The sequence below is a fragment of the Carassius carassius genome, chromosome 11 (assembly GCF_963082965.1).
Source record: "Carassius carassius chromosome 11, fCarCar2.1, whole genome shotgun sequence".
NCBI lineage: Eukaryota > Metazoa > Chordata > Actinopteri > Cypriniformes > Cyprinidae > Carassius > Carassius carassius.
Genome location: NC_081765.1, coordinates 27,401,732 through 27,414,955, shown reverse-complemented (window position 1 = coordinate 27,414,955; position 13,224 = coordinate 27,401,732). Strand labels below are relative to the sequence as shown.

The following is a 13,224-nucleotide window of genomic DNA, read 5'->3' as shown; positions in this document are numbered from 1 at the left end:
TGTATTTTTACTATTTTATTACTACTATTAATAATAATACCATAGATAAACCATGAAATTCTTAATTAAAAAAATACTTTTTATATATACATAAAGAGTAAAATGGTTATAAAATTAAGACAGATTAAGGTTTGGGCAAATCTGAATTTTACAGGTAGATGAGACTAGTCATTTATTGTAAATAAGAAATAAATTGCTGCAATTTAGAATTATGACATTAATAATACATATGATACATCGTCATACTGACAGTATTTTTGAATATACAGTCTCTGTCAGCAAATGAAAATAAAGACATTGTAACAGAATAGGGCCAGAAAAGTGAAGAACAGCAAAAGAAGCTAAAATAAACAGATGAAAATCTTTGAATCCATCTATAATCTTGGATCCAAATGAAATGTGGCTGTTGCCCTTTCTAGGGTGAACTCATCTGCAATGTAAACAAGAAAAAAAAAAGTGTCATTTTCTGGTTAGTTCAAGTCAGATGTTCTTGCTTTTAATGAAGTATAATATGCTTTTTGGATTATTCTCAAATCATGAAGGACGATCATCACTTGACAGCATTATAGCAAGCTTTAAAATGTGTTAAAAATGTTACTTACAGCGCTTTCAAACTCAAAGGGACTGAGGTGCTGCGTGATAATTTCAAACATTCCAGGAGACATGGGGGGTTCAGGAGAGGAACATGCATTTTGGACCGGACCACTGAGAATTGAGGACATTGAAGAGAGAGAATTTTTTTTTAGTTCACAATCAGTTCACACAATCATGCAACACAGGGAAGAAACAAATTACAAAATTAAATCTGGTTGTGAAAGAAATTAAAACACTCACCTCCGATGGGAAATTGGAACTAACTGTGTCTGAATGTAAGGACAAACTGTGAATGATATAAAACAACAACAATAAAGCATGTTAGCATATGATATTTATAATCCTAAACTCCCCACCCCCCAAAAAAAGTATGGCCTAAAAAAAAAGAATGATCATCAATGAAAAGAGGTGCGTAACCTGTAAAAACTGAGATAATGGGAAGTGATGATGTACATGCCTTCCTTCCATCTCTTGGGTGTCAATTTGATATGAACAAAAATTAACAGGTTTGTAAACAAAATATGGGGCACAGCTTAAATAAAACAAAATCTGATACATTTATAGACATCTAACCTTTGTTTTGCTGGCTGTTATAATGTTTCCCAAAAGCCTCATCCTTCGGGATGTCAGGATAGAGGAACTTCAGAGGATTCTCTGGGACAACACCATCTGCAATGACCTTATAGTCCCGTATTATATCAGCAATGGGCAAGGCATTGAGGCGGTTTTTCGTGTACGGCTCTACAGAGATGAACTTTGGGTCTCCTGTAGGCAGAATACATGTACTTAAGATTATTTAACAACATATTTAACATATCCTTTAACCTGTTTGTGCTTTCAGAAGATTTCAACCATTCACTGCATAGAAGACCTTGTTAGGATTCTTATGTTTTTGTTTTACAATTGGACACCTTTAACATAATGTCTCCTACATTAGACTGTACTGGGAATGTTATTCTTAAAGGAATAGTTCACCCAGACAATTTCCCCACCCTCAGGCCAACCAAGACGGAGATGAGTTTGTTTCATTGGAACACATTTGAAGAAATGTAGTGTTCATTTCTGCAGTGAATGGGTGCCGTCAGAATGAGAGTCCATAAAGTTGATAAAAACATCACAATAATCCAAAGGTTATCCACACGACTCCAGTACATGAATTAATGTTTTATGAAGTGAAAAGCTGCATGTTTGTTGCATGAAACAAATCCATCATTAAGATGCTGCTTCCCACTAAAATATGATTCCTCTATTCATAATAAAACTTCCTCCAGTGAAAAAAAGTCATCTTGTTTATATCAGGGGAGAGTTATGAACAGATCAACCTTTAACAAGCGAAAACAGTCAAATGGAGCTACAGACTTTTACATAGAGCTGTATAAGAATCTAAATAAGAATTTCTGATGTTTTTATTCTTTTACTCCCACCAGATGTCACTAATCTGCCTTCAATTTTTTCTGTTTTATTGTTTCCATTTTATCCTGAAATACTTCCATAAATACAAAAGTTATATAAAATATTATATTTTTTATTATTATTTCTATGAGAATTATTTTATCATAATTATTGCATAAATATTGATTAATATAATGAAATTCTCTCAACATACGAAGAAAAAAAAGAAAATAAATAATATTATTGAACAAAAATATATTACATTGATTTTACAGAAAATAAAAAAGTTACACATTTCAGCTGTTCGGTCACTTTTGGCCTACAAACAACACTTGTGTGTCCCTCAAATGAGCAATACCAAAGGGTCAAAACATGCAGATTTTCACTTCAGAAGACATTAATTCACTGGACTGGAGCTGTGTGGATTACTGTGATGTTTTTATCAGCTGCTTGGACTCTCATTCTGACGGCACCCATTCGCTGCAGAGGATCCACTCGTGAGAAGGTAATGCTAAATTTCTCCAAATCTGTTCTGATGGAAAATAAAACCAAACCTACATACAGTAATGGACAGCCTGAGGGTGAGTACATTTTCAGCAAATTTTCATTTATTGGTGAACTATTCCTTTAAATCCTGATTAGACCAGTGGTTTTCAACATGTGGGGTGCGGCCACCTAGTGGGTCGCGATGGTATTGCAGGTGGGCCGCCAATTACTAATAAATAATAATATTGTTTTATAAATGTAAAAATGTCTAAGTCATAACATAATAACATCATTTCATATATATATAATTAAATAACAAAAAAATAAATATTAAACTGTTACTATGCTTCCACTATTGGAACTCGCTGATTGGTTTAAGAATAAACTGCCAATTTATCTTAGATATTTTTGCCTCATATGTGACAGAACAACAAATTCAAACATGCATAAATGGCTGTCAACATGTTCCCTCCTGACTGTTTGCTCCGCTGACTGTTTACCCGCTGCCGAGCTCTGCCTGGATCTGGTTTTCCCGTTTTGCTGAGCGGTGCCAGCCCGAGATATTTTCTGTTCATTGCCAGTTCATTCAATAAGACAGTTAACAATCTAGCTTCTGAGTACTAAGTTATTAACCAAACAATAGCAGAGTCAGTTCATTTTTTTGCAGGGGGCCACGCTAACATATATGTTTGGTTGTGTGGGCCGCGAGTTGAAAAAGTTTGGGAACCAATGTATTAGACAAACCATTTTCATCCTGCTCAACCCAGGTGAAAGTGATTCCTCCGAGGTGACTTTCACTAAAGCGTAGCAGGAATGTCCCTGGCTCCTTCTCCTTCAGTAAGGCACGCTCCATCTCTTTACTCACAAATCCCATTATGTAACTGAGAAACAAAAAATAGCAGAATCCATTGAGAAGCAGAAAACGAGCAAAAACTCAATTCAGCATGGCAGATCAAGAGAAATCTCAATTATAAATATACTGATAAAACTGTAATAAAACATAAAAAAATAGACTACATGCTTTTTTATAACATACTTATCAGAATAACAGAGCTAATATGTGTTATTATTTGTATTTATCATGCATGTGAATGCCATGACAAGGTCACTCACCCATCAATCCAAACAGGAAGTAAATGTTTCTTAATAAGGTCCAGGATCGAGTCCAGCCACAGCCAAAAACTAAATGACTTGCCAGGAATGTTTTCCTGACACCAACAGAAAAACAAAAGAAAAAAAAAAACATATTGGATTTAAATTGTTACAGTTCAAGAATAGCAAGAGCATATACTATTCTTATTTATTTTATTTTTTTACCTTCCAGAACTTGGACCAAGAAACCTGGCAGTCATTATAAGAAGCATGCTGACCTTCAGAAACAATTAGAAAACACTACTTAGCTGGAGGCTAAATACGTTCACAAGAAACGGTGCTATGTTTATGAAACATAATTAGAGAAATCAAACATATAGTGGAATGCAGCAGACAATCACAGAAATATTCTTTAATGTCACATACGCCAACAAGTTTATAGAAAACATACCCAGGAGTTTATCTCCCAGCATGTTAAGCTGCTCCTTGTTGAGTCCTCGGCCTGCAAAACTTGAGAACTGCCAGCTGAGTACCTCTGAGAGTTGACTCCAACTTGCCCGCAAAGGGTTACTGAAGAATCCAAGGTTCTAAACATATCAGAGAAGTTCAAATAATACTGTATGACAAGCCTTGCCACCTCTAGTTATAGTAGTCATATAATACATGAGTAGATCAAATGCAGACCATTAGCATGTTTCTACCAAGTGCTGCAAAACTATAAACAAGATACTATAAGCTAGACATCAATTCTTTGCATCTGCATCAGAAGCTCACCTTGGGGTCGTCGGTTAGAAGGTTGTACCACATGACGGAGGCCCAGCCCCCTGGAAGCTGACTGACATTGGAGATGACCACCAGGGGCAGGGAGCAAGTCTGCACAGAAACAAAAATAGAAAACTCAGTGTGCGGTATCATGAGAGACAATTAATAAATAAATAAATAATAATAATAAAAATCATAAAAGCATTTTATATAAGCATAGTAATCTCCCATACAAATTATTTATATATATAATTTTTTTTAAATTAAAGAACACTTACAGATACCTCCATGTTACTGATGTTAATCTGGCACCTGGTGCTATTTTCCTTAATTATATTACAAACCCTACTTAACTACTGAAGGTGACTGAAAGCCTGTGACAGGAGGCGGTCCCGATCAAGGCCAAAGGGATGACCCTTTCAGCCACTGACAGAGAAGTTGGTTGTTTTAAATCTGATTTCTGGTTTACAATAACACTAATTCATTCAAGTACCCAAAAAAAGGCTGGTCGTCCACGAAAGGGATATGCCTGAGAGGACAAGATAATGCAAAGACTCTCAATGGGGAACTGGTTCATCACTGCAGCTGGAATTGCTCACCAGTTCAGTGCTGAACAGGGTGTCGATCTGTCTCGGGATGGACTGAAAGCACACTCTGCAGTGACCAAGCCTCTCATCAGCAGAAAGAATCAAGAGGCTAAGCTCATCTTTGCTGAGGATCAAGTTGTGTGGAGAGAGGAGCACTGGTCCAAACTTAAATTTATTTAGGTCTGATGGGAAACATTTTGTTCGGCATTAAGCTGGGGAAAGACTGAAGCCCAAGTGCTTAAAGAAGTCAGTGAAAGGTGGAGGAGGAAGCGTCATGGTTTGGGGGATGCATTCTGCAGCAGGAGTTGGGGCATATACAGGTACAATGCAAATGTTTATCAGAACCTCCCTCAACAACATGCACTTCCTTCCTTCCTTTTGTTGAATTTCCCTGGTTATTTTGTCAAACATGTTAGTAGAACAGTGGTATACCAACAGCTAATATTCCTTCATATTTTGAGCGATTAATATTTCAGAAAAAAATTAAGTATTTATAGATTGTTCTCTAATTTTGATCTGTACTGTACACTGGGGTCAGTAATTTTTTTTTAAAATAAATGTTAAACTTTTATTCATGCAATAAATTGATCACGGTTTGTTTTATAGAAATTATATTTCAAATAAATCTGTTCTTTTCAGCTTTCTATTCAAGAATCCTGAGGGGAATAATGTAGCAGTTTCTACAAAAATGTTACAACAACATTTATCAGTAATGATAGTGTAAAAAAAATTGAAAATAAAAAAAACATCACCGAATCAGCATGTTAAAATGATTTTAATAAGAATGATGGTCATGTGACACTGAAGACTTGGGAGTAATGACTGCTGAAGATTCAGATTTACCATCACAGTAATAAACTACATTTTAAGATATGTTAAAATAGAAAACAATTATTTTTATGTCATTTACATTCTAATAATATTTTATAATCTTACTGTTTTTACTGTATTTTATCATCAAATAAAAGCCATCTTGGTAAACATATATAAAGCTGCATTGAAAATCATCTGTAATGTTCATACATATTATAAACAAAAATATATATGAATTTTCAATAAAGCTTTAAATATGCTTTTGATTATATAAAGTTACATATGGTAATTAGTATACAGTATTTGATATATATATATATATATATATATATATATATATATATATATATATATATATATATATTATACACTTAAACTTACCTCAAGATCTATATCCAGGCCCTGTAACATCAGCATGGCCTCAAAATTGAGAGAATGTAACTCCTCTGTTACTGACAGGGGACCCTGCAAAACAGACACATTATGATTACATTTCAATACAAAATCAAACATATACTGTGTGAGGCTGCCCTCTGTTGGCAAGATGATGTATTCCACACAACATGTAATCATGTAACCTTATACAGTCTATGCATGTAACCAGACTCAAGCCATGGCACGGGCCTTTTAAGAGATACACATGTGAAGTAAACAGCAGATATTAGAAATAATGCAGTATTACCTCATTTCCTTTAACTCCAGTAGGACACTTTCTCTCTTTCAGCTGCTGCAAAACACAACGATTTCATAAAATAGCTTCCCTCTCTTAAAGGGATAGTTCACCCAAAATTAAACCGTTTTTTACTCACCCTCATGTTCATTTTCACACGGCTCATTCTAACAACAGTTCATAGTTATCACACACACATGGTATATGTGGTTTATGGGGACTCTCCATAGACGTAATGGTTTTATTCTTTACAAACTGTATTTTCTATTGCCCTACACCTAAACCTACCCCTCACAGGAAAATTTGTGCGTTTTTGGATTTTCAAAAATACTCATTCTGAATGATTTATAAGAATATTGATTTATAATGATAAATTACGGGAATAAATTATATTTAAAAATACATTACAGGGACACTGAAAATGTCCTCATAAATCACCTTCTCATTGTAATACCTATGTCATAACCATGTCATTATACAAATTTGTGTCCTCATGAACCACAAACATGCTTACACCCACCCACACACACACACACAAACACAATATACTAAAATATTCCAAGTCTTCTGACATTTAATAACTTTATGTGAGAAAAAGAGTATGTTTTTCACTTTTTGGAGCAATGGTCATTACCAACTGTCCTTGAATGACAAAAAAAAAAAAAGCTTTAATGTTTTTCCTTTTATCTTCCATGGAAAAATAACAGAATGTGGGTTTGGAGCAACATGAGGGTGAGTAAATAATGACTAATTAATTTTCCTACAGTGGGTGAACTCTTTTAAATATATTTAACACCAAAGCCTTAGTAACAGTATTGCTCTTGAATAATGCTAGAATTCAGAGTGAAGTACCAGATGCCTGAACTCTACAGAAAGACATCCAGTCGACTCCTCAACATCCATCACTTTAGTGTTGTGGGTGTGGATGAAGAACTGTCTGTTCCTACAAGGAAATATCAGCAATGTTAGTTTTGATATTTTCTGTTTAGTCACAACTTCCACTGTACTGTAAATTACAGTCACATGCTATGTAGAATTTAAATAAAAATTAGCTTGTAAAACACTGCTGTCCCCTCCCCCACACACTTAGCTGAAAAAACTCATATTGAGATTTGGCCTAAATAAACAACAGGAAGTTGGTTCTTCTGTTTGAGGTTGAGTGCACTCACACTTTGCCTGGAGGAAGGTCTCTGCACACACAAAAATAGAAAAGAGTAGAAAAACACGGTCACGTTGGGCTAAATGCACCTGTGACACAAATACTGCTCGCATGGCTCGTGAACAATGAAAACAAAAGCTTGCATGTAAATGTGAGAATGATATTAATTATTATAGCCATAATCACAGTTGGATCATTCCTAGTTGTGCAGTGTTTTCACATCCCTATCATGAATGCCGTAATACATATTTACAATTGTAAAAATGGAATTGATTTTAGAGATTTTTATTATTAATTTTCTATAATTGTACTACTTTTAATTAAGATTGAGTGCATATTGCATTAATGGCTAAGAAATATTTTAGTTGTTTGTTTATTTATTTATCTATAATAATCAAAATGGGGTAAACAAAGCATATTGTCATAGGAATATTGTTTTTGGTATTAATCAGTTTGTAGATTTTTACAGATTTTTCCTGTAATATAATTTAACTGGTCTCAACATAGATTCAATATAGCTTCATCAACAACTGAGTCAAAACTTGGACTAAATATTATTAAAAGAAAATTAGACATCAACGAGATATATATAAAAAATTACTGTTTAACAAATGCATTTGAGATTTTACTTGGACAAAAGCAAGTTCATTGACATTATCTAGCAGGAAGTGACATCATGTGTGGTAGGGAAACAACAGCACAACATCCGTAAACATTATGATGAATATTTTGTGGTGTACTGTGGCATTAGTTTGTTTATCTCTGTCTAATAATAATAATAATAATCGGTATAATATCTAGACATTAAATTTTTTTTTAAATATCTATATTAACTTTTTTTTCAATCTTGTTATGATCCACACTCTTAAATTTGCCATTTTGTAAGTAAACAAGTTGTAATTAATGTTTTGACAATCAGATCATACTTCTTTAAGTCTGCTTCATTACATCAAAGGCATATTTCTTTTTAATAAGTTAATATATGTATTGCACACTATTGTTATTATTGCAAATGTATTGCATAACATGAAAGATGGAATGTAGACATGATTCAGGGAACATACTTATCAAATGTCGTCTTGACTTTGAGTTGATAATCCACCTCAGGTAATTTAACCAGTAATCTAAAAAAAAAAGTGCAATGAAATGGGCAATATTTGTGTTTGACTAAAGGCAGTCAACTCCTTGTGAAATCAGACTTGTTTACATGAAGAGTTTGGAGGAGGCTGTGGTTCATACCTGACCTTGGTGGTAAACTGCACCTGTGTTTTGATGATAAGAGGTTTCTGGGGGTGTGTAGGCATGCAGGGCTGCTTCTCCACCACAAATGAGCTGCAAACATGACCAAGACAGATTATCCAGGTTCCCTGGTCACCCAGCACAGCCTTTACATTGTGTTGCATTCTTTGAGTTTCATGTATTTACGGCACTTAAAGCCACACAAAGTGAGCTGTTGTGCCTCAATTGTTCACAAATCACAGGAAATCCCTAAATGTTACCTTTTAATGAGATGATAGATGAGGTATTTGACTTGCTCCTCCATCTGAGGTTTCTGGAGAGGGATTGGATCACTCTCGTAAGTGACTTTTAGGATCAGCTCACCCAGTTTGTCTAGCTGTCTTTTAATCTGGAAAAGACTCTGGGCTGTCAGGGTAAACCTATAAAAGCGATTTCACATGAAAATTGATTAAAATTTTAAGAAGGTCAATCTCTCACCATAGCAACACAATTGCAACCTCAAAAACAACCATTCAGAAAGCATTAACACCCTTCAAAGGTTTTGGGTCGGTAAGATTTTTTTCACTTTTCTGAAAGACGTCTTTTATGTTCACCAAGTCTGCATTTATTTGACCAGAAATACAGTAATATAAATTGTATTGTAAAATATTAGTCAAATTGTGAAATATTATTGCAATTACATTTTCTATGTTAATATATTTTTTAATTGTTTTATTACTCCAGTCTTCAGTGTCACATGATCCTCCAGAAATCATTCTAATATTTGGTACCCAAGAAACATTTCTTAGGATCAATGTTGAAAGTTTTTTTTGCGGAAACCGTAATACATTTGTTAGGATTCTCTGATGAATCTCAAATTAAGTTTAATGCATGATTTCTGAATATGTTATGAAGGGTTATACCAGTTCTGGAGCTGGTCCAGTCCTATCAGAACCGGTCCTCCGATGCAGGCGATCTGTTGCCTCCGTTTCCATTCCTTAAGCTCAGGGTTGAGCTGGGACGAAATCAGGGCATCAATTTCCTTTATAACATCTGAAATCTTTGACAAAATCTCCTGCAAAGGTAAAAAAAAAAGTGCAAACATAGTGGTTAATAATGACCTTCCAACCACAACATATATAGTGGCATCACACACCTGAGTGAAATGTACCAAAGATGTGTGAAAACCACTCAAAGCCACCCGTCTGAAGCAGGAAGTTCCCAGGGTAGTTCAAAGAGTAGAATACAATCTAAGTAAACAACACCTTTTACAAAGAAGAAGAAAATGAAATGGTTGTGAAGTACAACTATTAAAAAAATAGTAATGTCAGAGTAAAAATACACTTGCCTTTCTTTTAAAATCCAGGCGGTTCAGTATTTCCTGAAGTGTAGTGACTTCTTGCTTCATGGATAAAGAATTTCTATCAACTGGATCTACAGGATATCAGTGGAAGATTTCAAAAAAAAAAAAAAAATCCTCTCTTATATGCCCATATTCAATTATTTGCTTTATTATGTCGTAAAACGATAGGAGGTTGACATTTTTGGAACATGTCAAAGGCTCACCTCGAAGTTGGAGTGTTTTGTAGCGAAAGTCAAAATCGTCCTGCATGTCCTCAAGATACTTCACAGCCTGGTCCAGCATCTGAGAAACGCATGTAGAAATAATGACACACTGGACCTTTTCATAAAAAATGAACTCTAAAAAAAATGCATAAAATCGAAACCCCCACAGCTGTGCTAATGGAAAGCAATACTAGAGGTAAATTACCTGAACGCTGCTTCTTATGATTGCCACTTTGTTGTCAAGAACTTTCTGCTTCTCCAAGGCGGCTGAGTTTTGCATTGACTTCTCCAGTGGCCCCTTCCATTAATGAAATGGAAACATGGAAAATAGAAGATTTAAATGTAAAGTAAATGTATACATCCTAAGCATGACAACATGAAATAAATCAAATATGTGTTGTTCTACAGTAGGTCACAAATTGAATAAGTGCATTTGTAATATTGGCCATGTTAACTAGGTCAGACTGAAGCACCTTTTGGATCCCACACTGGTATACTGTAATATGTGAGTATGCTGCAAAACTCTGAAGCTTGGTTAACAACATAGTTGCATTGGGTATATGTGGTATTTGTATGCTGTTTGTCCTGAGTGTCTTGGCAGTACCTGTTCCTCCATGCTGGCTGTAGATAAGATGCGTCTTTCTTCCCTCAGGGAGTTACAGATGACAGTGGCCATTTCCAGAGGATCCGTCTTGTATTTTCCCTGAAAGAGTTAAGCAACAGCATTTACAGACTGATGTGAGACCGGCAATATCTAGTCAGACCTCAAAGTACACTGGTGAAAATAAATGAATATCTGATCAGCTTGAAGGTTGTTTTGCGATATGTGTGAAAAGCAGGAGAAAGGAGTAAGAAAAAGAGGGAAGAAGAGTGTAGTGTATTAAGAAGCAGAGTGTATTAAGTATGAGTATGATTCAATGGTCTATATAACAATTTTAATTGCCTGGAAATTCTTTGTCTTTAAAATTTTGGTTCAATATACTTTCCTGTTGATCAAAAAAAGCCTTAAACCTTTTTTTTGTTCTTGTTTTATTGAGTTATTTGAAGGAGGGTGTAATCATTACACACAGTGAAAGTACCCTGAAATTTGAAAATGCCTGACAAGTAAAAACTCATCACCATTTACAGGAATCATGCTTCACAAGGAATGTGTCATTACAAGGAGTGAAGTAAACTTGGAAAGTGAAAGTTCAAGCAAATAACCATTGATGAAAACACAACACTTGATGGTTAAAATCTCACGCATTACGTTTTGGAGATCTGTTTTGTTTCTATAAAGGAATAGTTAGTCCAAACTTTAAAATTTAGCAGGTTTGATGTTCTAAAATCATATAATGATCATACAAATATGATCTGAGAGCATATAATCATGCATGCATTTGGCTTTAGGAGAGTGCACTTTCATTTTTGAGTGAATTTTTCCTTGAAGTGCACAGAGATCGAGGTTTTGATATTCCTTCAGGAGTTTACGGAAAATAACAATCATCTGCTAAGTTCATTTGAACTTTAATGTTAGACAAAACAATATTGTGGGCGTTTCGTCTAGTCGTTTTTTCCCCCATGCAATATTGGCTGATATTTCCATAGGGTTTTTCAAAACAAAATAAATTACGCAAGATCGAAAATATATATATTTTTTGTAGCTGTCCTAAATACAGTCTATGTGAAAAATAAAACAATGGTCTCCCCCACGCTGTGATCTTTCATTTTGTTTTTTTGCGGGTGGCATACAACACCAGCTACAGACAGATGTCATTTTTTTTAAACAAGCGAAACCCCTGACATTTGATTCTTCTGTGGAAGTTTTTTTTTTTGTGAGAAATCCCCACAGCACCTACTCATGAAAATAATGCATAAATGAAAGAAATGTTTTCAGCAGTCTGAAACTACACTGAGTGTTTTGCCAGTCAGCTTTTGTCAGTGAATTTAGGTTCTTCGACATCCTGGATTCTCATTTTCTTGTTGTCTACCTACTATAGAAATTTTCAAGACTGTAGGAATGCACACTACTGTAACTACAGCTAACACATCGAAATGGTATGTTACTGTAGTGTACATGGCAGCCATTGCTTGTAGACTGTTAATAATGTGAGGTAAGTGACCTAAGGTGCTAAATATAGGTTAGGACTGTTTCCACTGAAGTCATTGATAACAAAAACCACACCTGGCTACACAAGCTTCCGTTGACAACCAAATACGCACTTAAAATAATTGACATTGTTGTCACAGAGTTATGAATCACAACAGATATTCTATGTAATTTGCCTGTTGACTATTACAGTAAATCTCAAAATGGACTATTAGATCATTTCCTGATAAGTGTTTATAGAAAATAAGAGCATGCATTTGGTAAATAAATAATAAAGTAAAGTCATTCACTTTCCTCTCACTTCTTGTTTCAGAGAGTGTGTAAATATAGGCACGGAGGCATCACTAAATGAAACTATGCTTTTGATAGGCAACATTCGTTCAGTGTGCAAGAAAAATATTTTCGGTAACACTTTAGAATAGGTAACACTTGTTAACTATTAACTACGACATTTCTCTCAATAAATTCTTAATTTGCTGCTTATTAAAAGTTAGTAAGGTAGTTGTTAGGTTTAGGAATTGGGTAAGATCAGGGATATAGAATAAGGTCAAGTAGAACAAGGCATAAATATGTTCTTAATTAGCACTTACACATGGCTAATATTCTAGTAATATGCATGCTAATAAGCAAGTATTAGGTATTACCTATTCTAAAGTACTACACTGAAAGTTTTCACTCAGAAAATTGCTAGCAAAATTCACAATTAATTATGGCAAGTAACACATTGAAGTAAACATGAAATATTGAAGTATATGAATGAAATAGTATTTTCTTGTAAAATGTACTCCAGTAATCT

At 34.6% G+C, this 13,224-nt stretch overlaps 1 protein-coding gene across 1 annotated transcript in view; it reads right to left on the bottom strand.

The window, feature by feature from the left end:
* The window catches only part of LOC132153291 (signal transducer and activator of transcription 4-like), a 31,856-nt gene that overhangs the window by 16,829 nt on the left and 1,803 nt on the right, over positions 1-13,224 (bottom strand). Inside the window, exons 4-23 of the mRNA XM_059562667.1 lie at positions 10,944-11,042; positions 10,545-10,637; positions 10,340-10,418; positions 10,122-10,207; positions 9,697-9,848; positions 9,055-9,213; positions 8,795-8,887; positions 8,620-8,679; positions 7,566-7,586; positions 7,249-7,339; positions 6,409-6,453; positions 6,108-6,191; positions 4,339-4,437; positions 4,016-4,151; positions 3,790-3,842; positions 3,586-3,680; positions 3,217-3,353; positions 1,168-1,359; positions 835-880; positions 603-705 (exon numbers count right to left, since the gene is read on the bottom strand). Coding sequence (XP_059418650.1) covers positions 603-705; positions 835-880; positions 1,168-1,359; positions 3,217-3,353; positions 3,586-3,680; positions 3,790-3,842; positions 4,016-4,151; positions 4,339-4,437; positions 6,108-6,191; positions 6,409-6,453; positions 7,249-7,339; positions 7,566-7,586; positions 8,620-8,679; positions 8,795-8,887; positions 9,055-9,213; positions 9,697-9,848; positions 10,122-10,207; positions 10,340-10,418; positions 10,545-10,637; positions 10,944-11,042 — 1,923 coding nt within the window. The remainder of the gene's footprint in view (positions 1-602; positions 706-834; positions 881-1,167; positions 1,360-3,216; positions 3,354-3,585; positions 3,681-3,789; positions 3,843-4,015; positions 4,152-4,338; positions 4,438-6,107; positions 6,192-6,408; positions 6,454-7,248; positions 7,340-7,565; positions 7,587-8,619; positions 8,680-8,794; positions 8,888-9,054; positions 9,214-9,696; positions 9,849-10,121; positions 10,208-10,339; positions 10,419-10,544; positions 10,638-10,943; positions 11,043-13,224) is intronic.